This window comes from Schistocerca gregaria, chromosome 1 (genome assembly GCF_023897955.1).
Source record: "Schistocerca gregaria isolate iqSchGreg1 chromosome 1, iqSchGreg1.2, whole genome shotgun sequence".
NCBI lineage: Eukaryota > Metazoa > Arthropoda > Insecta > Orthoptera > Acrididae > Schistocerca > Schistocerca gregaria.
In genome coordinates, this window is record NC_064920.1 from 661786515 (window position 1) to 661809633 (window position 23119).

General features: G+C 37.1%; 1 protein-coding gene across 2 annotated transcripts in view; it reads left to right on the plus strand.

Moving 5' to 3' along the window:
• Positions 1-21729, plus strand: part of LOC126362095 (probable elongation factor 1-delta) — a 59000-nt gene extending 37271 nt beyond the window's left edge. For both annotated transcript variants that reach the window (XM_050007851.1, XM_050007852.1), the window contains 4 exons: positions 8878-8947; positions 16969-17094; positions 18182-18297; positions 21471-21729. In XM_050007851.1, coding sequence (XP_049863808.1) covers positions 8878-8947; positions 16969-17094; positions 18182-18297; positions 21471-21509 — 351 coding nt within the window. In that variant the 3' untranslated portion in view covers positions 21510-21729. The remainder of the gene's footprint in view (positions 1-8877; positions 8948-16968; positions 17095-18181; positions 18298-21470) is intronic.
• Positions 21730-23119: the final 1390 nt, after the last annotated feature.

Genomic DNA, 23119 nt, shown 5'->3' on the forward strand with positions numbered 1-23119 from the left:
ATGTTTGTTGTGGACATGTGCCAGCATTTTAATGATTTGAACATAAAGCTTTGAGGCACAAACAAAACTGTTACTGTTATGATGGATCTTATTTGCACTTTTCAGGTTTGCAAGTTTGTGATAATTTTTCCAAAAACTGTTTACCAAATTTCAAAAAACATTGCTAGTAATTTGGATTTAGACATAAAGTCACTGATGAATTTTCTTCAGTAATATATTGTTCCGTTGAAACAGTTTCATAGATTTTCTCAGTTCAGAGTTGTCAGAAACAATAAAATTTACTTTCTTGAGTTTCTCCCGGCGTATTTGATAATCAAAATATCCACGGGTGTACTACCGGTCTATAGTGTCCAACGGGCACAATATTTCGGCGATCAAACATGTCGCCTGATGATGGGACATATTTGATCGCTGAAATATTGTGCCCGTTGGACACTATAGACCGGCAGTACACCCGTGGATATTTTGATTAATAAAATTTACTATTGTGTGTCCCAATATAAATTTACTGGTTAAACTGAACTTTTTAAAATTGGATTGGTTTGAAATTCAAGAAATAGAAATGCAGTTGATTTTTCGTTCTAGTTAAATGCAGACTCAAAAACTGATCAAAACAAGAAGAGAATTGGAAGTAAAAGAATTAGTCTGTCAGCAGTATAAGCAAAAATGGTTACATTGAATTTGTGCAAATGTGGAATTCTGTTCCATACATGCATAACTGTATAAAGATTTTATAGTTTTTTAAAGTTAGAATCATATCAACCTTTGATATAACCAATTAAATAAATAAATAATCTGTATAAACCTTGACCACCAAATAACTCACCTCAACCATAATCAAATGATTTTGATGAATAACAACCCAGATTTAAAGGAATATATCTAACAAACTTAGTTAAAAGAAAAGTTATAAATCGCACAGAACCAGAAAATTCAACAAAAGTTGCTACCTTAACAATATTTTCATCTACCCAGGTCTGGGAGTTATTATTTTTTGAAACGAATAACATCAGACTTGCTAAGAGACTATTAAGGACTAGAGTTCAGCTTGTGTTCTGTAGCATATTGTTAGAAAATATGCACCTAATATAAATTATTTGGCATCAAATTTGCAGCAGCAGAAATAGCATTTTTCTTCAATTTAGATAAACAAAAAATATTTTTTTACAGTTTCTCTATTAATGATCTATTTATGGTTGCTAATAAATTGAAGTACTGTTTTCATTGGAGCTGAGATGTCCATACAATCAAATTTTAAAATATGCATGTATTCATGCACTGTCAGATGCCTAAACATGTACAAAATAAGCAACAAAAAATTACTTTTAAGATTTGTTTTATGGCATGCCATGGGCATATTTAATATTTCTTTGGGAAAATGGCTTGTGTATTCAGATGTTTGCCATTTGTGCCTTAGGGAATAATCAGTTGCCTCCCTCCCTGCTGCCAAACATAATTCCCAGCATCAGAAATATTGACCAGGAGACTACTATCCTTCCCATCAAAGCACTTGAAACGAGCAGAGGTACTGGCTGGGTCTGCATTTTCTCCAGCAATACAATACTGGAATTAATAGTAAATAGTGTTTGGCTCACCATTTCCCTGTTTCATTGCAGGTAGTAAATTTTTCAATTCCCTCACTTTTGTTTTCAGTTTTCATTTGTTTATGGAGTACAAAATATGGACATCAGTAATTTTTTTACTATATTCAATATACTTGAATACTTCAGTGCACAAAATTCTAAGTAAACCACATTCACTCACCATAGCTCACTTACAACTCATTGTTGACTTCGTAAAACAGAGAGAGGACTTCATTCACTGCCATCGCCACTATTGGGATATACTGATCAGCTGGGTTTCATGAAAGCACATTATAGAGATTTCATGCTCAAATTTGTTGCTTATTTGCAGTAGTGGTTCTGAAATTACTTTAATTAAGACTATTCAAATGCAATTGAGTGCCAGTATCGCATAGATTGGCAGTAGTTCTTGCCTCCTCCTCCTCCTCCTCCTCCTCCTCCTCCTCCTCCCCCAGTACTGCCACGACCACCACCCCCACCACCAACTTCTACCAAGAAGTACTGGTCAGTGGCCAGCTACACAATGCAAATGAACACCCCATCAACTAATGAGAAGAAAAATAACACAACATAGTACTTTAAATAAGCAGCTAACAGTGTCAACCATTACTTCAATTTTTAAGGAGTAAGCTTTTGTCGAGTGTGTTGCCGTGCACCTGTTTTGTTACACCAATAGGCATGAGGTTTATGAAGATGGGTGCACCTAGTGACATGGGAGCTGGAGGTTGTTTGGCTGTTTCCTTGGAGTGCAACATTTCCAAGACAGAACTCTTACCTTGGTTATTCTTCTTGGTGGCACCATCTACATGAGTGTTTTTAAACTCCATTTATGACATTTGTTTTTCTTCTAATATTCCCATGAAGGAATGTGGCATGTGCCTCAGGGAGAAACAGAACAATTTTACTCAAGAATGTATTTGTACAACTTAAAAATAAATTAATGATTAATCTCCTTATTGTCATTGTCACTTGCTGTTGTGAACTTTGTGCCAGATGTTGGTATTGAAACCAAAATGTTGATTTTTGTATCATCATTGAACCAAGCTTAATGTCCATTTGTGAAATATCAGCAGTCATGTGTCATTTTTTTAGTTTCACTTCTGAAACTAAAGGAAAACATTAAAGTGCACACTCAGTTGTTTTGGCAGATGCTGAAAGATCTTCCAGCTACAAACACTTGTCTGACAAGACATCTGCTCACTTTCAAGAACATCGTCACAGTGACTGCAATAGCTCTAAGGTTATGCAATTATTTTCATACATCTTCAAAAAATGAGATTCCTTAGGGAAAAACACAGCGATTTTAAATTAACATTTTTCTAATTTTACTTCCAATCTCATACAAGATTTCTAATTAGAGTAGTTCATTTTGTAAGTCACCCTTAATGTACAGTTACAAATTCTATAGAATACTGATTTTGGCCTATCATGGGCATTCATAGCCATGCAACCTATGGGTGACAATACTACAGTTACAACCGACAAGCTTTATAGCCTAGAAGTAAAACTGAAAATAACTTGGCACATTTGGGTAAGACTTCAGTCATGGTTGATATATTTTCCAGATTGTTTTCTGATCAGAATGTGGAATGACTTCCACAGAATTAAGGAGTGATGTTGGGAAACAAGCCTGCCTTCGACTAACAGGGCAGCCAGACTTGCAAAAGCACACCCGACACATTGTCATAGGGATTTCCAACCCCCTCCCTCTTTTTGTTGTGATGGTAATAATGGACTTGTGTGATGGAGCAGATTGGCAGGAAGCAGGTTGGCAATGTTGTGAACAAGATATTTCAGGTCCAGACTTTACCATTATTTGATGCAACCACACTTCAAAACACGTGCCACCTAAAACTGCCACGTTAACTTTGCACTACACTAACTTTAAAGTTTAGCAAGCAGAGAAAGTTAAGTTTTCTTCGTTCTAAGATGCTAGGTCCCATGGCTGAGTGTTAGTTCCATTATGTGGTATTGTGGTATGTATCTTCAACCGTTCACAACTTGAGTGGAATGAGAGCATTGAGTGCACTACTACATTTACTTTTGTGCACATTTTTATTTTGAGACATTCTTACTCATTATTCCCAATTATGTGCATAACAGTAAATGAAAATTGGTTATGTCTCAATATTTCTATGCAGAAAATAGTGTTTCGAACTATCTTTATTCTATCAAAGATAGATGAACTATTCTATCAGTTCATCTGATACAATTCACAATGAAATGGCATTTATTTCGTAATTTCATGTTTTAGTTGTTTTAGGTAGAATCTGCATATGTACTCTCATTTATCGCAAAACTGATAGTTTTCAGATTGCTAGGAATCAGTCAAAAGCACCTGTTGCTAAATGCTATCCTGTATTCCACACATTAAAAAAATCTTTAGTGTACAATGTTACAAGTTTTATGATTTAATTCACTGATGTACAGAAAGAGCTAATCAACCAGTAAGTTCATTTCTAGTATTATTTCTAAAGGCACATTAGCAAGATTAACAGCTGCTGTTGTGAATGGCTGAATCAATATGTGATCACACAGACAATTTCATGCATGTACTCATTAGGTTTCAGTTCATTATTTTCAATTACAGACATTATTTCCTGAATGAGCAAGGAATTCTGGAAGCTTGAGAGGAAGAAATTGCTCAATAACTCACCTCCCACAAATTTTGGAACGATAATTACAATTTCGGTCATTATTTTAAAATATTTATCAAAGAACTGAAGAAAGTGTGAAAAATGTATTTTGAAACGTGGTCCTTATCAGTACATATTCTTTGATGTATATCAATTAAAAATGTGCCAGTAATGTTTTAAATGGCATAAATGGCTGCTCTCCTTGGCTCAATATTCCTCTAAGTGGCCAGTCCTCGAAGTGTTACCCACAATGCAACTAGGCATTTTAATGTTAACAAATTGATGCTCCAGATGTAAAAAAGAATCTTTGGATTATTTAACATATGACATCCAAAACACACATGTAAAGAGGTACAAAACAAATTGTATTATAAAAACTCAATATGTAACAGTATTAAGAACTGGTATAAAGCAAAAACTGGAGGAATATTTAAAACTGGAAGAATATTTATGAAAATAAACTGGAGATATATTAACATAAAAATATATTGAGTATTCCAAAAAGGAAGCTGGTTCACAGTTGAAAAGTGTGTTGGTAAACAAAATTTTAGAGCTCCATGTTAGCAACTAAAAGCCAATTCTTTTATCTAGTTTCTGAGACAAAAATGTGAAGGAAGCAATCATGATTAAATTTCTCGTGCTAAGAATATCCTAACACTGATAAGGCCATCAATGATTGGGAAAGAAAACATGATCCTTCACTAACTATGCTCACTAAGTTGCAGATGTAGGCATTTAACATGCTGCCTTGATAAATTCCACTCTCATTAATGACATGAAATAGTGAATCAAATTCCACTCTTCTAATACATAGCCAAATCTTTGCCCCAATTTTCCAAAATGTGAAGATCTTTGCTGATGGGGACTGCATTTGAAACTATATATCTTGTTACAGGCAATCTCAGCAATTCTGCCAAAAGAGAAGTTACATCTTAATTCAAATGGAGAGCTCAAAATTTGTTGTAGCAAAATGGTAAACAGCTGTTTCAATATGGTCTAATGTATTCTGAACACTATTGTAGTATATACACGTCTCATTTGTCAGAGCATGTACAGCAAACCATTTGGCAGCCATCTCACAGTCAAACGGACACTTCTCAGTCTTCTGGCTAAAATATGACTGCTACAGTGGAGGTCACAAGAGTTTCGCTTTAAATATGTAAATGCTAGGTCACGAAAATGAATATGGAAATGTAAATGCTGGATGAAACAGTGTCACATTTGCTCTGTGTTTGTGTCAATATACTCACGTAAAATGAACCTGCAAATTTTGCAAGTTAAATCAATAGCTCCCTTTTCAGTTCCATATCTTTTGCAAAAGAAATGGTTACAAAAGCTTTTTAAGCACATACTTTATTAAACATCAATAAGCAATTTTATTACATTTACCCAATAAAATGAGGTTTCCCAAATTTGTCATCCAAAAAATGTCAGCTTAAAATTTCAGACTGTATTGAAGTCAATGTGCTTATGTTGTACAATAGATTATATAGGGGACATCTTAGAATTACAGATGAAGCTCTAGCAATTGAAATTGCAAGCAAATTTATTTTGAAAATTCTGAAAGGTTGGAGGAGTAATAGGGAAACCAGCTTGGGTGAGAGGACAAATGTGGGGGAGGGAGTGGCGATGCATTAAATTTCTAGTGTGCAGCTGCATAAATTAAGCTGCTTCTAATACTTTGGATGTATATCATTCAGCCATCTTCAGTGAGCCAAAACACTGATGCCCAAGCACTTGTTTCAGCCTCTTGAACTTGCGAACTGCACCACTGCACATATGGCCAGATTCACAGGCATCAGAGATGTTGATCAGCAGCAAAGTAGTACAATATGCATTCATTGTATCTGTGGCTGGGCAGTCAGTCATTACATGCTGGGATGTCAATCTGTCACTCTGAGCAGCACTTTCTGTGAGATAAATTCCACTACTTATTCAAGATATATATAAACATGATGTGATAAATTCCACAACATATCCAAGCTGAAGTCGCTATCTGTTACTTAAATTTATTGCCAAGGTAATTTCAATTGCCTCTTTCCACTGACTCCCACAAAGATGTAGGCGATTAAAATTTTAACAGTGTGACCAGTATCAATACAGTGTTCTGCCACAGCTGATTTATTTGGCTGTAAGAGGTGGATTTACCTGCTGTGTTCCATACATCGTTCACGGACTGTACAAATCGTATGTCCAATGTATGAGAAGCCACGTTTGTAGGGGACCTTTTCAACACCAACCTTTTGGAGCATCAAACCCTCTTTAATAGAATCTGAGAGTGCTGTTGTCTTTGTTGGAGGGCGAAAAATCACTTTTACCTTTTGCTCGCTGAGCTTCCATACTATTTTTGACAACAATCTTCCCATATGACAGTAACGCCATGGATTTAGTTCTGTCTGTGTCATCTTCTGCACTGCTTAGTCACCTTTGGGTTCATTCATAGTGCCTTACATATCTGCTGTGGAGAATAACCATTGGCGTCAGAAACTAAGCGTAGCTCATCCTGCTCTCGTCAGCAATGATGTATACTCTGTGAACTGAACCTCAAGTTTTGTGAACTCATTGTCTGCAAAGGATGATGGCAGTTACTTGCAAGTAAATATAAATCTTTCATACATTTCAGATATACTATATGTTCCAAAGGTACCATCACTTTTGCACCACATCAAAACCAAAAACCAAAGGCATCGCTCCTTTCAATTTCCATTGTAAACTGAATTTTTCTGTAGACGTGACAAAACATGAACTGTATCATTTGAGATATACAGAAGTGAGCAAGTGTGCCAGAACTTAACCCAGTTCACTGCTACTTGCACCATGTCATCTTAACGCTCCTGTGCATAACATACAAAGTATTGCACCACAATTTAAGGATGAAATTAAAAATGAAAGTACATTAATGTTAAAATTGTTAACTCTCAGAATGATCGGACAGAAAATTCCTATTACAGCACTTGATTTCATCCATTAAATAATACAGCTATAACAAGTTTCAAGACTTTAATGTAAATAAGTCAACACCAGGAGTCTCAAAGTAGTTAAGAAATAATGTTGTACTGTCAATTCCATTCTAAAAATTGTAGCTGGCAAAGTTTAAATGCAGCCGAACTGAAACTTTTTCTGTGATTAACTACGAGCCAATGATCAAAAGGTATTGGAGCGTTGGTTAGAGTATTTCAGTGAACTGTTGGATGCTTCAGTCCCCTATTGAAGATACCACAGTCCCACTAGATGACGACGCCATAATGCCTCCCCCTTCCCAAGGAGAAGTGTACAAAGCAATTGCCCAATTGAAGAACAGTAAAGCACCAGGGAGTGGCAATATAATATCTGAACTATAGAAAGCTGAAGGAGTTGAGCTAAATCGTAGGATCTAAAAGATGTGTGCCTCATGCAGGAAAAGGAAGAGGTAGAGTTGCCAGAAGAATGGAATGTAGGGGTAGTGTGTCTGGTGCATAAGAAAGGAGATCTAGTTGAACGCAGCAACTACAGAGGCATAACACTTGTAAATATTACATATACAGTACTATCAAATATCCTGTTTAGTAGACTTTAACATATACCTGTTAAGGGAAAGGTATCATGTAGATAGTTGTTATGTGTAAGGAGTCCAAATTGAGGCCCAAGTTACTAAGATGTGGTCTTCTGAACACAGTGATGTGGTATAAGCTGTGCTTGGGCTCGTCTCTCAAGTATTACTAGCCGATATCACATTGTAGGTCCTCCTAAATAAAACTGGCCAAGAAAGTTTGTTCAAAGGTTGAAGGAAGGCAAAGGCATACTGGCACTATCAGTGCCATATTAAGTTGAACACTGCAGTGTTTAAACCAACCTGAGTTGATAGCTTGTGGGCTTTCTAATAATAAAGGATGTGGTGGGATGTGGCCCTCAGCTTCGTACCCCCTGACTCAGAGCTGAAATATTAAGTTTTGGCTGGCTTCGTTGTCTAGGGGTTGGGATACGTAGTTGCCGCATTACAGGCCAAATACTGCCGAGTCTACAGTATATGATAATACACACACAAATCGACTGGTCCAAGGTTTCTATCGCTTGACAATTGCGAATTATGAATGTAACATATAAATTCATAAATGAAAGATTGCAATTAGATAAAATCTGCAGGTACTATCTGAACAACATTAAATGATGAGTACGATAGTAGAAGTACTTTTGAGAATGTGGTATATTTCTGCAAAACATTTATTGGTGTCAATGGTCCAGCAATTAAATAAAGTGTTAATTTGAATAACAGGGAAACAAAAGATTCCTACTTCACGTAATCAGTTATGAACAATAACATAGCTCACAATGTACTCACTTCTGAACGCATGCGACTTCACTGCAGAAGCCATGGAAATCACACAAGAGCACAGGTGAGCACTTCGAAATATTTCTATCTGCCACTACCACACGCAAACTAGTCCACTCTCAATGTCCGCATACAGATGTAGAGTTGATTTTCATCATTTTCGGTTGTTTTTCAGCCATGGAATTTTTGTTACATAAGGTAAACGTCACCCTCTATACCTATTAGTTTGCGTGAACATGGACGCCGTCTGCTGTTGAACTGTGCATTTATGGGTTCCTCTGTAGGCTTTATTAAAGTGTCCTCAATAATTTCAATTAAAAATTAACCACAAAAACAATTTTGTTTGCAGGAAGAAAGTGAAGAAGCTAAGAAAATAAAAGAACAGAGGTTAGCAGAGTATGCAGCAAAGAAATCAAAAAGTAAGTACACTCTCCAAGAAACCCATATCCGAAGGTACCACACAGTGATACATATTTCATTAGCTTTTACTGAAGCGCTCTGTCTGTCTGTCTGTCTGTCTGTCTGTCTGTCTGTCTGTCTGTCTGTCTGTCTGTCTGTCTGTCTGTCTGTCTGTCTGTCTGTCTGTCTGTCTGTGTGCGTGTTTCATGATACTTCACTCAGTATTTACTCTACTCTGTCACCAAATACTTGAAATTTGGTGTACTTGTTTGAAATAGATGACATTCAAGGATAACATTTATTTGCACCATAAATTTAAGGTGTCAGTTTCAAAACAGTGCATTGACTCCAATTCATCTCATTTGGTGATATTCAAAATGAATGTATGAGAATGTCTTGAACGCCATGTCCCAATATCTGACCGTTTTAAAGGCATGTCTATTTTTTATTATTCAAATTAGTTTTAAAAATTGCATTTAATTTTTTTGTCATACGGTCCTCTTCATTCATTTTTATTGGGCTAATGTATAGGGTGGCATAGAGAAATGGAAACATTTGATATGACAAAAAATTTCACTGTACACATTAAATTGATGCTGAAAATTTTGCACAGTGTGGCGCAATGTGTTCTCTAAGATGTTGATGGTGGTCTCTTCAGTGTGTTTAGCTGGGCGCGATTTGGTGGTGAAGTCAGATCCACAATTCTTGCCAGATGTCCCCCATAACATGTAGCCGCATACTGAGTGGTCTGAATGTTCAGGCAATCAATCAATGTCAGCATTCCTGAAATTATGTGGTCTCCAAACACCTCTACTACAGGCATAAGCAGTTAAGCAGATTGTCTAGTGGCTCCATCACGTTGAAGCAAGATGTGCTGAATGTTAAGATTTGGAAGAGAATGGAATCAAAAATGTCCTGTGTTGATGTAATGTTGAGACACATAAACAGCAGTGTCTCGTCCATATTGGAAACAGTAAGGGCTTTTCAGCCCATGACACAACACTGCACACCATATTGTCACCTTAGTGCTGTGTAACACTCACCAGTGAAGTACAGCAGAATTTGTTTGTGTCGAGTAATGCGTGTCCTACTTACTCATGTATCCACTTACATGAAAATCGGGTGTTTCTGCCATCCAAAAATTTTCAGCAAAGTTAGCATCCTCATTGATTTTGGCCAACAGACTTTGACAAAAGTATATGAGCAATACATAATTAAGTTTTCAGTTATTGAATAAGTTTGTAAGAACAAATTTCAAATCTGTGGATTAGTCTCCGTTGGGTCAGACTTCAATCCAACGATAGATTTTTTGCGACTCCTTACCACTGCACCTAGCCCAGCACCAGTGTTTTTTGCAATTCAGACAATACATGAGCATTAATATATCCTCCCCAATGCTAAACCAATCTCTTCAAAGTAAAAGAACCAACATTTTGATTGCATGTGAAGAAGGAACTTGATCACAAAGTAGGACCTTGTGATGGTGGTCTTCGATGCTACTATATCCTGTGCAAACTTCATCTCCCAGTACCTACTGCAGCTTACATCCTTCTGAATCTGCTTAATGTATTCATCTCTTGGTCTCCCTCTATGATTTTTACCCTCCACGCTGCCCTCCATTACTAAATTGGTGATCCCTTGATGCCTCAGAACATGTCCTACCAACCGATCCCTTCTTCTAGTCAAGTTGTGCCACAAGCTCCTCTTCCCCCCCCCCCCCCCCCCCCTCCAATTCTATTCAATACCTCCTCATTAGTTATGTCATCTACCCATCTAAACTTCAGCATTCTTCTGTAGCACCACATTTCGAAAGCTTCTATTCTCTTCTTGTCTAAACTATCTATCGTCCATGTTTCACTTCCATACATGCCCACACTCCATACAAATACTTTCAGTAACAACTTCCTGACACTTAAATCAATACTTGATGTTAACAGATTCCTCTTCTTCAGAAACACTTTCCTTGCCATTGCCAGTCTACATTTTATATCCTCTCTACTTCGTCAATCGTAAGTTATTTTGCTCCCCAAATAGCAAAACTCCTTTACTGCTTCAAGTGTCTCATTTCCTGATCTAATTCCCTCAGCGTCACCCGACATAATTTGACTACATTCCATTATCATCGTTTTGCTTTTGTTGATGTTCATCTTATAACCTCCTTTCAAGACACTTTCCATTCCGTTCAACTGCTCTTCCAAGACGTTTGCTGTCTCTGACAGAATTACAATGTCATTGGTGAACCTCAGTTATTATTTCTTCTCCATAGATTTTAATACCTACTCCGAACTTTTCCTTTGTTTCCTTTACTGCTTGCTCAAAATACAGATTGAATAGCATCAGGAAGAGGTTACAACCCTGTCTCACTCCCTTCCAAACCACTGCTTCTCTTTCATGCCCCTCGACTCTTATTACTGCCATCTGGTTTCTGTACAAATTGTAAATAGCCTTTCGCTCCCTGTATTTTACCCCTGCCACCTTCAGAATTTGGAAGTGTGTTCCAGTCAACATTGTCAAAAGCTTTCTCTAGGTCTACAAATGCTAGAAACGTAGATTTACCTTTCCTTAATCTTCCTTCTAAGACAAGTCGTAGGGTCAGTATTGTCTCATGTGTTCCAACATTTCTACGGAATCCAAACTGATTTTCCCCCAGGTCGGCTTCTACCAGTTTTTCCATTCATCTGTAAAGAATTTGCGTTAGTATTTTGCAGCTGTGACCTACTAAACTGATAGTAAGGTAATTTTCACATCTGTCAACACCTGCTTTCTTTGGGATTGGAATTATTATATTATAACCAAAACGGCCTTGCTGTGCTGGTACTGCGAACGGCTGAAAGCAAGGGGAAACTACGGCCGTAATTTTTTCAGAGGGCATGCAGCTTTACTGCATGATTAGATGATGACGGCATCCTCTTGGGTAAAATATTCCGGAGGTAAAATAGTCCCCCATTCGGATCTCCGGGCGGCGACTACTCGAGGATGTCGTTATCAGGAGAAAGAAAACTGGCGTTCTACGGATCGGAGCGTGGAATGTCAGATCCCTTAATCGGGCAGATAGGTTAGAAAATTTAAAAAGGGAAATGGATAGGTTAAAGTTAGATGTAATGGGAATTTGTGAAGTTCGGTGGCAGGAGGAACAAGACTTCTGGTCAGGTGACTACAGGGTTGTAAACACAAAATCAAATAGGGGTAATGCAGGAGTAGGTTTAATAATGAATAGGAAAATAGGAATGCGGGTAAGCTACTACAAGCAGCATAGTGAACGCATTATTGTGGCCAAGATATGAAGCCCACACCTACTACAGTAGTAAAAGTTTATATGCCAACTAGCTCTGCAGATGACAAAGAAATTGAAGAAATGTATGGTGAAATAAAACAAATTATTCAGATAGTGAAGGGAGACGAAAATTTAATAGTCATGGGTGACTGGGATTTGGTAGTAGGAAAAGGAAGAGAAGGAAACGTAGTAGGTAAATATGGATTGGGGGTGAGAAATGAGAGGCAGCCGCCTGGTAGAATTTTGCACAGAGCACAACTTAATCATAGCTAACACTTGGTTTAAGAACCATGAAAGAAGGCTGTATACAAAGAAGAACCCTGGAGATACTGAAAGGTATCAGATGGATTATATAATGGTAAGACAGAGATTTAGGAACCAGGTTTTAAATTGTAAGGCATTTCCAGGAGCAGATGTGGACTCTGACCACAATCTATTGGTTATGACCTGTAGATTAAAACTGAAGAAACTGCAAAAAGGAGCGAATTTAAGGAGATGGGACCTGGATAAACTGAAAGAACCAGAGGTTGTACAGACTTTCAGGGAGAGCATAAGGGAACAATTGACAGGAATGGGGGAAAGAAATACAGTAGAAGAAGAATGGGTAGCTTTGAGGGATAAAGTAGTGAAGGCAGCAGAGGATCAAGTAGGTAAAAAGACGAGGGCTAGTAGAAATGCAGTGAATGAAGCAGGCAAAAAGGAATACAAATGTCTCAAAAATGATATCGACAGGAAGTGCAAAATGGCTAAGCAGGGATGGCTAGAGGACAAATGTAAGGATGTAGAGGCTTATCTCATGAGGGGTAAGATAGGTACTGCCCACAGGAAAATTAGAGACCTTTGGAGAAAAGAGAACCACTTGTATGAATATCAAGAGCTCAGATGGAAACCAGTTTCTAAGCAAAGAAGGGAAAGCAGAAAGGCGGAAGCAGTATGTAAAGGGTCTATACAGGGGCGATGTTCTCGAGGACAATATTATGGAATTGGAAGAGGATGTAGCCGAAGATGAAATGGGAGATATGATATTGCGTGAAGCGTTCGACAGAGAACACCTGAGTCGAACCAAGGCCCCGGGAGTAGACAACATTCCATTAGAACTACTGACGGCCTTGGGAGAGCCAGTCCTGACAAAACTCCACCATCTGGTGAGCAAGATGTATGAGACAGGTGAAATACCCTCAGACTTCAAGAAGAATATAATAATTCCAATCCCAAAGGAAGCAGGTGTTGACAGATGTGATAATTACCGAACAATCAGTTTAGTAACCCACAACTGCAAAATACTAACTTGAATTCTTTACAGACGAATGGAAAAACTAGTAGAAGCCGACCTCGGGGAAGATCAGTTTGGATTCCGTAGAAATACTGGAACACGTGAGGCAATACTGACCTTACGACTTATCTTAGAAGAAAGATTAAGGAAAGGCTAACCTACCTTTCTAGCATTTGTAGACTTAGAGAAAGCTTTTGACAATGGTGATTGGAAAACTCTTTTTCAAATTCTGAAGGTTACAGGGGTAAACTACGGGGAGCGAAAGGCTATTTACAGTTTGTACAGAAACCAGATGGCAGTCATAAGAGTTGAGGGACATGAAAGGGAAGCTGTGGTTGGGAAGGGAGTGAGACAGGGTTGTAGCCTCTCCCGATGCTATTCAATCTGTATATTGAGCAAGCAGTAATGGAAACAAAAGAAAAATTCGGAGTAGGTATTAAAATTCTTGGAGAAGAAGTAAAAACTTTGAGGTTCGCTGATGACATTGTAATTCTGTCAGAGACAGCAAAGGACTTGGAAGAGCAGTTGAGTGGAATGGACAGTGTCTTGAAAGGAGGAAATAAGATGAACACCAACAAAAGCAAAACGAGTATAATGGAATGTAGTCGAATTAAGACAGGCGATGCTGAGGGAATTCGATTAGGAAATGAGACACTTAGTGGTAAAGGTGTTTTGCTATTTGGGGAGCAAAATAACTGATGATGGTGCGCTTCACGCAATATCATATCTCCCATTTCATCTTTGTCTACATCCTCTTCCAATTCCATAATATTGTCTTCAAGAACATCGCCCCTGTATAGACCCTTTACATACTGCTTCCGCCTTTCTGCTTTCCCTTCTTTGCTTGGAAATTGGTTTCCATCTGAGCTCTTGATATTCATACAAGTGGTTCTCTTTTCTCCAAAGGGCTCTTTAATTTTCCTGTGGGCAGTATCTATCTTACCCTCATGAGGTATGCCTCTACATCCTTACATTTGTCCTCTAGCCATCCCTGCTTAGCCATTTTGCACTTCCTGTCGATATCATTTTTGAGACGTTTGTATTCCTTTTTGCCTGCTTCATTTACTGCATTTTTGTTTTTTCTCCTTTCATCAGTTAAATGCAGTATCTCTTCTGTTACCCTAGGATTTCTACTAGACCTCATCTTTTTACCTATTTGATCCTCTGCTGCCTTCACTATTTCATCCTTCAAAGCTACCCATTCTTCTTCTGCTGTATTTCTTTCTCCCAGTCCTGTCAATTGTTCCCTTATGCTCTCCCTGAAACTCTGTACAACCTCCGGTTCTTTCAGTTTATCCAGGTCCCATCTCCTTAAATTCCCACCTTTTAGCAGTTTCTTCAGTTTTAATCTACAGGTCATAACCTATAGATTGTGGTCAGAGTCCACATCTGCCCCTGGAAATGTTATACAATTTATAACCTTGTTTCTAAATCTGTCTTACTATTATATAATAGTATCTGGTACCTTCTAGTATCTCCAGTGTTCTTCCATGTATACGACATTCTTTCTTGATTCTTGAACCAAGTGTTAGCTATGATTGAGTTACGCTCTGTGCAAAATTTTACCAGGCGGCTTCCTCTTTCATTTCTTAGCCCTAATCCATATTCACCTACTATGTATCCTTCTCTTCCTTTTCCTACTGTTGAATTCCATTCACCCATGACTATTAAATTTTTGTCTCCCTTCATTACCTGAATAATTTCTTTTATTTCATCATACATTTCATTAATTTCATCATCATCTGCCGAGCTAGTTGGCATATAAACTTGTACTACTGTAGTACTCGTGGGCTTCGTATCTATCTTGGCCACAATAATGCGTTCACTATGCTGTTTATAATAGCTTACCCGCACTCGTATTTTTTTATTCATTATTAATTCTACTCCCGCATTACCCCTATTTGATTTTGAGATCTGGCAAATTTTTCGTTCGCTAAAATGTGTCATTTCTCTGGTTAGTAAAACTGAATCAAATGGACGGACTGTTGTGATAGTAGATACATATTTCTCAAGGTCTGTAATTTCTTGGTTTGTGTTCGAAAATACATTTATTATTGTAAAGTTTAAAATAATAATTTTTATGTTTGTGTGAAAGGACCACCTTTCCCTCAGTAGTACAATATTAAGATTTGTGAACTATCCCCATTGTTGTCCAAATTCACAGTGCATAATATTAATTTTGTTAGATACAGCTCAGAGAGGTGATAATAGTCAAAAGAATTTTCACATTTTGCTTCAACTTTACTCGTACCAGATTGCGTTTGCTTCCTATGTTACTTAATAGCTGCTGGAATGGGAAATTTTACATAATATTAAGTGAATTATATTCAGTTACCTTAACCAATTAAAATGTGTATTGTCTACATATACATCAAACCAGATACCCCAGATAAATAATAGAGCTCATATTTCAAAGAATGTGTGTAGGGCTCTGGTGTGAGAAAAACGACTGCATGTTGTTTGTCTGCCACACACACACACACACACACACACACACACACACAGACAGACAGACAGACAGACAGACAGACAGACAGACAGACAGACAGACAGACAGACAGACAGACAGACAGACAGACAGACAGAGAGAGAGAGAGAGAGAGAGAGAGAGAGAGAGAGAGAGAGAGAGAGCATAAAATTTATAATTTTATCTTTTTCACAAGAGCAGTACTGCGTAGAAGTCGCTTCACAGATGTAGATAACTTACACAACAGGTATTCATGTGCTTGTAGCACATACTGAAGTGCATGAAAGAGCTAATGGTTGCACTACATAAAGCTCTGCAACAATTAGAGCCAAAGCATATGCCTGCAGCTCATCAAATGATGCCAACAGGTTAATGTTTTAATGTTTGCTGTGTAAAAATGCTTATGGGGGAATAATTTATACAAGTCTTTGAGTTGGATGTGTTGTTATAACACTTCCTTGTTACTTTTCACAACTAGTTTTTTGTGTCTCCCCATGGGAGCGTGAACAATGTTATCTATTGGTGTTGTGAAATTTTAACATCATATAGCTCTAAACAAAAGTATAAACAAATATTTTTCTACTTAGGGATTAGCATTGTTTGAGAATAGTACCATTTCAAATATATGGTCCTGTGCCCAAATTCTCTGTATTACTATTGTCCCAATTACTGCAGATCTTGAAACAATGTACTTCAGTGATCAGAATCGTTACTTATTAAGGAAGAAACCTGAGTTTTGACAACAGTCTTCAATAAACCTGAAAAAAGCAAGTGTAACTGGCAGTTGTATTGAAGAATAATTTTCCATGTCTGAAGCATCTCCCACAAATTTAGAGGAGAAATACTGTTTGAATGTATGATTCTGTATTGACATGTTTTGAAGAACTTAGTAATAAAGCCTCAGATTTATTCTGTTTTACACGAAACTTGCTAATACTTTTTAAGTGTTATGAAAATGGCATGAGAAGGTCATAGAGAAAAATACGTAATCTAACAAATTGTTATATGTATTCTGCATGATTTTCAGAACCAGCACTAATTGCAAAGTCAAATATTATTCTGGATGTGAAACCTTGGGACGATGAAACTGACATGAAATTGTTGGAAGCTGAAGTACGCAAAATATCAATGGATGGTCTTCTTTGGGGTGCATGTAAGTAATATTTTGTCGGTTGAAGGTCAGATGTGTAAATTTAATAAATTGCAATGCTTATACTTTTATGTCTACTCAAGAATTTATTAAAATAAATGTAGAGATGAGGGTTTTCCAACAATTTCATTATATAGTTCGCAGCCACACAGGTACCAGCACATACTACTCCTTAAATAGCTAAAAGATAAGTTTTACACTTGCAGCATGAAGCATTATCAGTTTCATTAAATGTTAATTTTTATGTAAGTCGAATCTTCACTGTGCTTTCTGTATTTACTCGAATCTAAGCTTCACTCGAATCTAACCTGAATTTTGAGACTCGAAATTTAAGGGTTTTTTGGAGTACAAAAAAGGATAAAAAAGTATGGCTTAGACTCAAGTAAATACGGTAGTTCAGTTACTAATCTTTTTGAGAAATTGCTACTATAACATAGTGAGACAAATATTGAGTGGTTCCTTTCAAAAGAACAACTCTGATTTCCTTCCAGTTCTTTATCTACCCTACTTAAGCTTGTGTTTAATATTTAAAGGCCTTGTTGAAACATGTTAAACCCTGATGTTTCGTCCTTCTCTTAGGGGGAGAAAGTCTAAACCAGACCATCTTTCACACAAATAATTGTCTTCTATTACACTGAATCATTGACTGCTAATGCAGTTCAGTTGTTGTCAGCGTATACGTGATGGTTTACTGCTTGTAAATTAAAGTGTACTTTCTTTCTTGGTTCCGGGAGTGCATATCTTCAAAGATGTGAATGGTCTGTGCATGTTGAAGAAATATGTATGTACAGTATATGATTTGTTTGGGCTTTGCCATTGACTGTGAATAAAGATTGTATGTCTGTTTTAGAATCCCCATGAAGCAATGATATTCAGTAGTGTTACATGTGATATCTCATGGGTGGTTGGCGGAACAGGATCTTTGGAAATAATTTAAACATTTTAGCAAAATATGCCTACTTCCCTTGACTCTCTCCTATAGGAATCTAAACCTGTGCATAAATCTGAAATGGTATTCCATTTAAAATTGATGTTGCTGTGAAATTTTAATTTATTTATTTTGACCACAATTCCTTCCTTCTAATTGCAGCAAAACTTGTACCTCTTGCTTATGGAATACATAAACTTCAGATTTCGTGTGTTGTGGAAGATGACAAAGTATCTGTTGATGTACTTCAGGAAGCAATAGAAGCAATTGAAGATTATGTAAGTAGTCCTACATTACTTTTCAGTTTGATAGTTTAGTCTGCTCAATTACAGATTTCAAGCAGTTTGCTATGTTAGTATTTTCTTGTGGTGTCTGTATGTGGGTAGTGCATGTGTAAAAAGTGTTAGGTTTCGGGTGTGCTTGTAGACAGTTGACTACCAAATATGAAATCGAAAGTCTGACATACCATAAATGCTGTCATTACTGTAGTATCACAATCTAATACGTAAAGAGTGACACATGTGCATAATAAAGAATGACAAAAAGAAACAGTGACAGTCTCAGTACTCACTGTACCCGAAAATGCACTGTGGCTTTAGAGACTTACTTGCTGATTACTTTTTATTGTATGACTGTCTTGTAAGTTCTCATTCAGCTGTCATTGTGCACATTTTCTCCAGCACTGAATAAATCATTCCTAGAAAGACAGAAAATAAAAAAGATATTATGTTGAGAGACACTCTCAACATTTTTAATTGAGTCTCTTGAGTAACATGCATGTAACATAAATGTACTTAAATTGTCTGTTGATAGTCCTGTAGTACTGACTGCCTTTGATGACAGTCTTTGTACTAGCAATAATTCTAGTAATGGGCACAATATGTAAGCTGAGAAATGAGAAGCGTCATTGGTTTGAACAGAGCTGTAAGTGGGAGGGGGGGCATCACGTGTGCCCATGATTATTACAGGATAGTTGCATCTAAGAAAATGGAAAATTGAGGTTTGCATCTACATTATTCAGAGATTCTTTTGTTGGGCAGTGTTAGGATCCAGATGGTCCAAGTTATGAAGTTGCCATTGAAGTTGAACATGTTGTACTCAGTAGCATGTCTGCCACTCTTAAACTCTGCTCTTGGCTGCAGTTTGGTAGTGACCATTCATTCAGGCAGACAGCTGGTATATGATAATATTTTAGCTTGTAGCCCTGCATTTTACAAGATAGGTCAGTCCAACGATAGTAGAAGAGTAGGATGCGCTGGGTGGTTGCATCACAGGTCCTGAACGTGCGGGTTCCGCAGAAGTATGACCCACGTGGCAAGTGTCTGTACTGTTAAATTATATTAATTTTCTCATAATTTTTCATAGAATAAATTTTTTTCAGTAAAAGCAATTTTCTGTAAGTTAAACATAGTTGTTCATCCTTCCAGTCAGTCCAAATGTAACGATCACGCCTCCTTTTTAAGTGAAATATTTACTATATTGCCTTGAATATAAACTCTACTTTTTCACCAGAAGTTGAGCATGAAGAATTAGGATGCGGCTTACCTACACGACCCTTCACGAAACCGGTATATTTCCACATTATAGAATCTTTAGCTGTAGTGTTCGTTCCTTAGCTTCAGATGAAGTTGACAGTTGTTTCATGTAGCTAGTGACTGTCATGCACACAAATGAATTATTTTATTCAACTAAACAGGCAGTTATTGAGTAGGTACAGAGTAGAGTTTAGTTTTTGTCAGTGAGTGGTAATGTTGAAAGAAAATCAACGATAAACTTGGGAATTTGTTATTGTTGTGATTTAAGTTCTGTGCTCAGTCTTCTATTACATGAGAACTGCATCTAATGTATGACTTTCGGTCATGTCGAAGAGTAAGCTGCACATGGCTGCTCTATCAAGGAAATCAACAGAGGGCCAAACAGTGGGAAGTATCCTGAACTTCAAACTAGGTTTCTTCCTTTTGTATATGATGAAAGGAAAGGTGAGATACATACCTCATGACAAATAATACCATTGAAGGCCTTGGAAATTGTGATAACCTCGGATATCCTGCAGACAGAATACTATGGGAGTATCAGTTGGTACCATAATTTTGTGCGTAGAAGTGGCCACTTTATTAGATAAATTATGTCATTGCCACAGAGAGAGCCTGGAACTTTTACTGATATACTTTAAACTTCCAGAGGCAAGCAATCGAAATGCAGCAGTGGCAGTCATATGTTCGACACCAGATTGGCAACACCAACAAGACTCTTGCCTTTCAGTTCATTTCGAGCAATATAACATTCTACTGTAAACAGCAAATAGTATATCAACTGTAAATGAAAAACGAAGAATTACTGTGATGTTATCAGTTATTTGGGGAGGAGAGAGAGAGAGAGAGAGAGAGAGAGAGAGAGAGAGAAATGTCCCTTTTTGTTAGTCTAAGTGTAAAACATTGTCCAAAGACAATTTCCTTAATAAGTTAGGATACATTGCCAAGAAAAGGGCTTGATAACAACAGTATTAATGATAGGTCTACTATTTGGAACTGCAGATCCAGTTTGCTTCTCAGTAAGAGCTATGCTTCTATTCTTATGATAGTCACCTCACACCTGAAGTAATAACATTGCTACAATGTAGATAGTTGCTGTACCAGGAGCTACATCTCAAAGCTGCAAGTGCTTGATATCAGAAGTAAATCATTTAGACAGTTTCCAAAAACTCTGTTCAGGAGATTCTTGGACTGCATTATGCACTCACTTCGGCAACAATGAAAAGCAATCAGTTAGCCTTATGTGTGAGTGGATTCTCTCTTCATGGTGCACAGTATTCCCAGATTTTGTCATCAAAATGTTCGAAAAGGACCGTGTGTCCAGTCTCTGGATTGTAGCAAGGACAACTTACTTTCAAAAGTGTGATGAAACTGATAGTAATGACACACACTATACAGAGGAAACATTGAGTTGGACAGGCACAACAGAAAGAAATCAACTTTTGAGCAAAAGGCCTTCTAAAGTAGCATGTGCACGCCGGTGACTCTACATCATCTCCTTATGGGGAGTTGCAATCTTTTCATTTTCGTAATATTGACTTGACTCCATCCTGGATTTTCCATTGGTTTGATAGGAATGATACACAGTTGATCATGAAGTTAAGTGGTAACAGTAAAGCTTTAGCTACTTGTAAAGGACAAAAATCTGATTGTTTGACTATGTTGTGAGCAATTTTTGTAAATGAGTTATGCAACACACATTTTTATCTTAGTTTCTCTCCTGTTTCATCCCTCAGAATTGAGGGAGGGTTTATATTCAGGTCAGTGTAGTATTTTAGCGATCTCTTTATGCTTGACATATTCATGCCTATTTTTATAAGGGAGTGGCTACACTCAGAAATATAGCAACTATCTGTATGTGCCAACAAATAAGGCCTGCTATCATACCATATTTCTAATAATATTGCATTTATTTTCAGGTCCAAAGTGTGGATATTGCTGCTTTCAACAAGGTTTAACCCCTTCAGAAAAAGTGCCAACACAAGATCATTCCATGTGATTTTAATGATATGAGAATTTGTACCAGTTTGATAGATTTCAATTTATGGCTTTCCTTACATAATACATCCATCATTGTTGTGAAACTTTTGTAGTACCAAATGTCCTAATTCCATATCACTTATTTGTTACTGCAGTTCTGTTATACAGCACTAAAAAGTAAATAATCTGAACACATTATTGTTGTGTACTAAACTTCCAATCATAATTATTCCTGATATCTTTATTATTGTTGTTGTTGTTTAGTACCAGTCAGTTTATTTTATGTACTGGGAAATGTTTTTCTTAAAATAGGCTTACTACAAGTGTGATGATGCGGCTACATACTCATTTGCAGTTGTCGTCTTTGTAGTCACTGTCTTCAGTCCAAAGGCTGGTTCGATGCACCTCTCCATCGTAGTCTATCCTGTGCAGTCCTCTTCATCTCCAAATAACTACTGCAACCCACATCCTTTTGAAGCTGCTTGCTGTATTCATCCCTTGATCTCCCTCTACAGTTTTTACTCCACTCCCTCACTCCCATCCATGTTTGGAATAGAAATAATTACTTTTTAAATAAAATCTGAAGATATTTTACGTGTCTCATATTTCACACATACAAAGTGGAATAATTTTGTCATGGCTTGCTCTCCAAGTGATCTTCTTAATTCTTAGGAAACATTTTCTGCTCCATGAGCATTGTTCCAATATACACACGTCAGGGATTTCTGCTTTCATCTCATCTGCATCCTCTTCTGTTTCTATAATATTTTGTTAGTTTTTCTCTTACATTGAGCATCTGTATATTTCTTCCATCTGTTGGCCTCACTTTCTTTATACAATATAGTCTTGCCACTTGAGCTCTTAATATTTATACAGATACTTTCCTTTCCTTCAAAGATTTCTTTAATTTTCCTATCGGTGGCATGTAGCATCCCCCTATATATGCATGCTTATACACCCTTGGATTTCTTGTTTAGCCAGTCCTGTTATGCTATTTTGCACTTCCGATCAATCTCAATTTTTAAGAAATCTTTATTTCCTGTTACCTGCTTTGTTCGCTGCATTTTGTATTTTCTCATTTCTTTAGTTAAACTGGATCTCTCTTGTGTTATCCAAGGGTTTCTGCTGAGCCTTGTCTTTTGACACATTTGTCCTGCTGCCGATACTATTTCATCTTTTAAAGCTACCCATTCATCATCTTCTATTCCTACATTCCTCTTTCCCAATTAAAAAACGATGTTTTTCCCAAAATTGTTGTTCTAAAAATACAAAGTTGTCTTATTTCCAGATTGAAGCTTTGGCAATTGAGGTTTTGGACAGATTTGTTTGGAAGACTTCTGAAGGGTAAATGTTAGGAAACACTTTCATTTGATTAGGCTCAGTATGCAGAAGGCTTGATACAGTATCAAACTTGTTTGATCAGTCATGCGACATTTGACTTGCAGCACTAGTACAATGGATAGAGACGTGAAAAACTATGAACTAGGCACTACTATAATCTAATGTTTTGCTTACTAAAGTGATACTTTTATGAAATCCTATAGCGTCAACTCATAAATTGCTATTGTATGTGAAAAGATTGTATGGC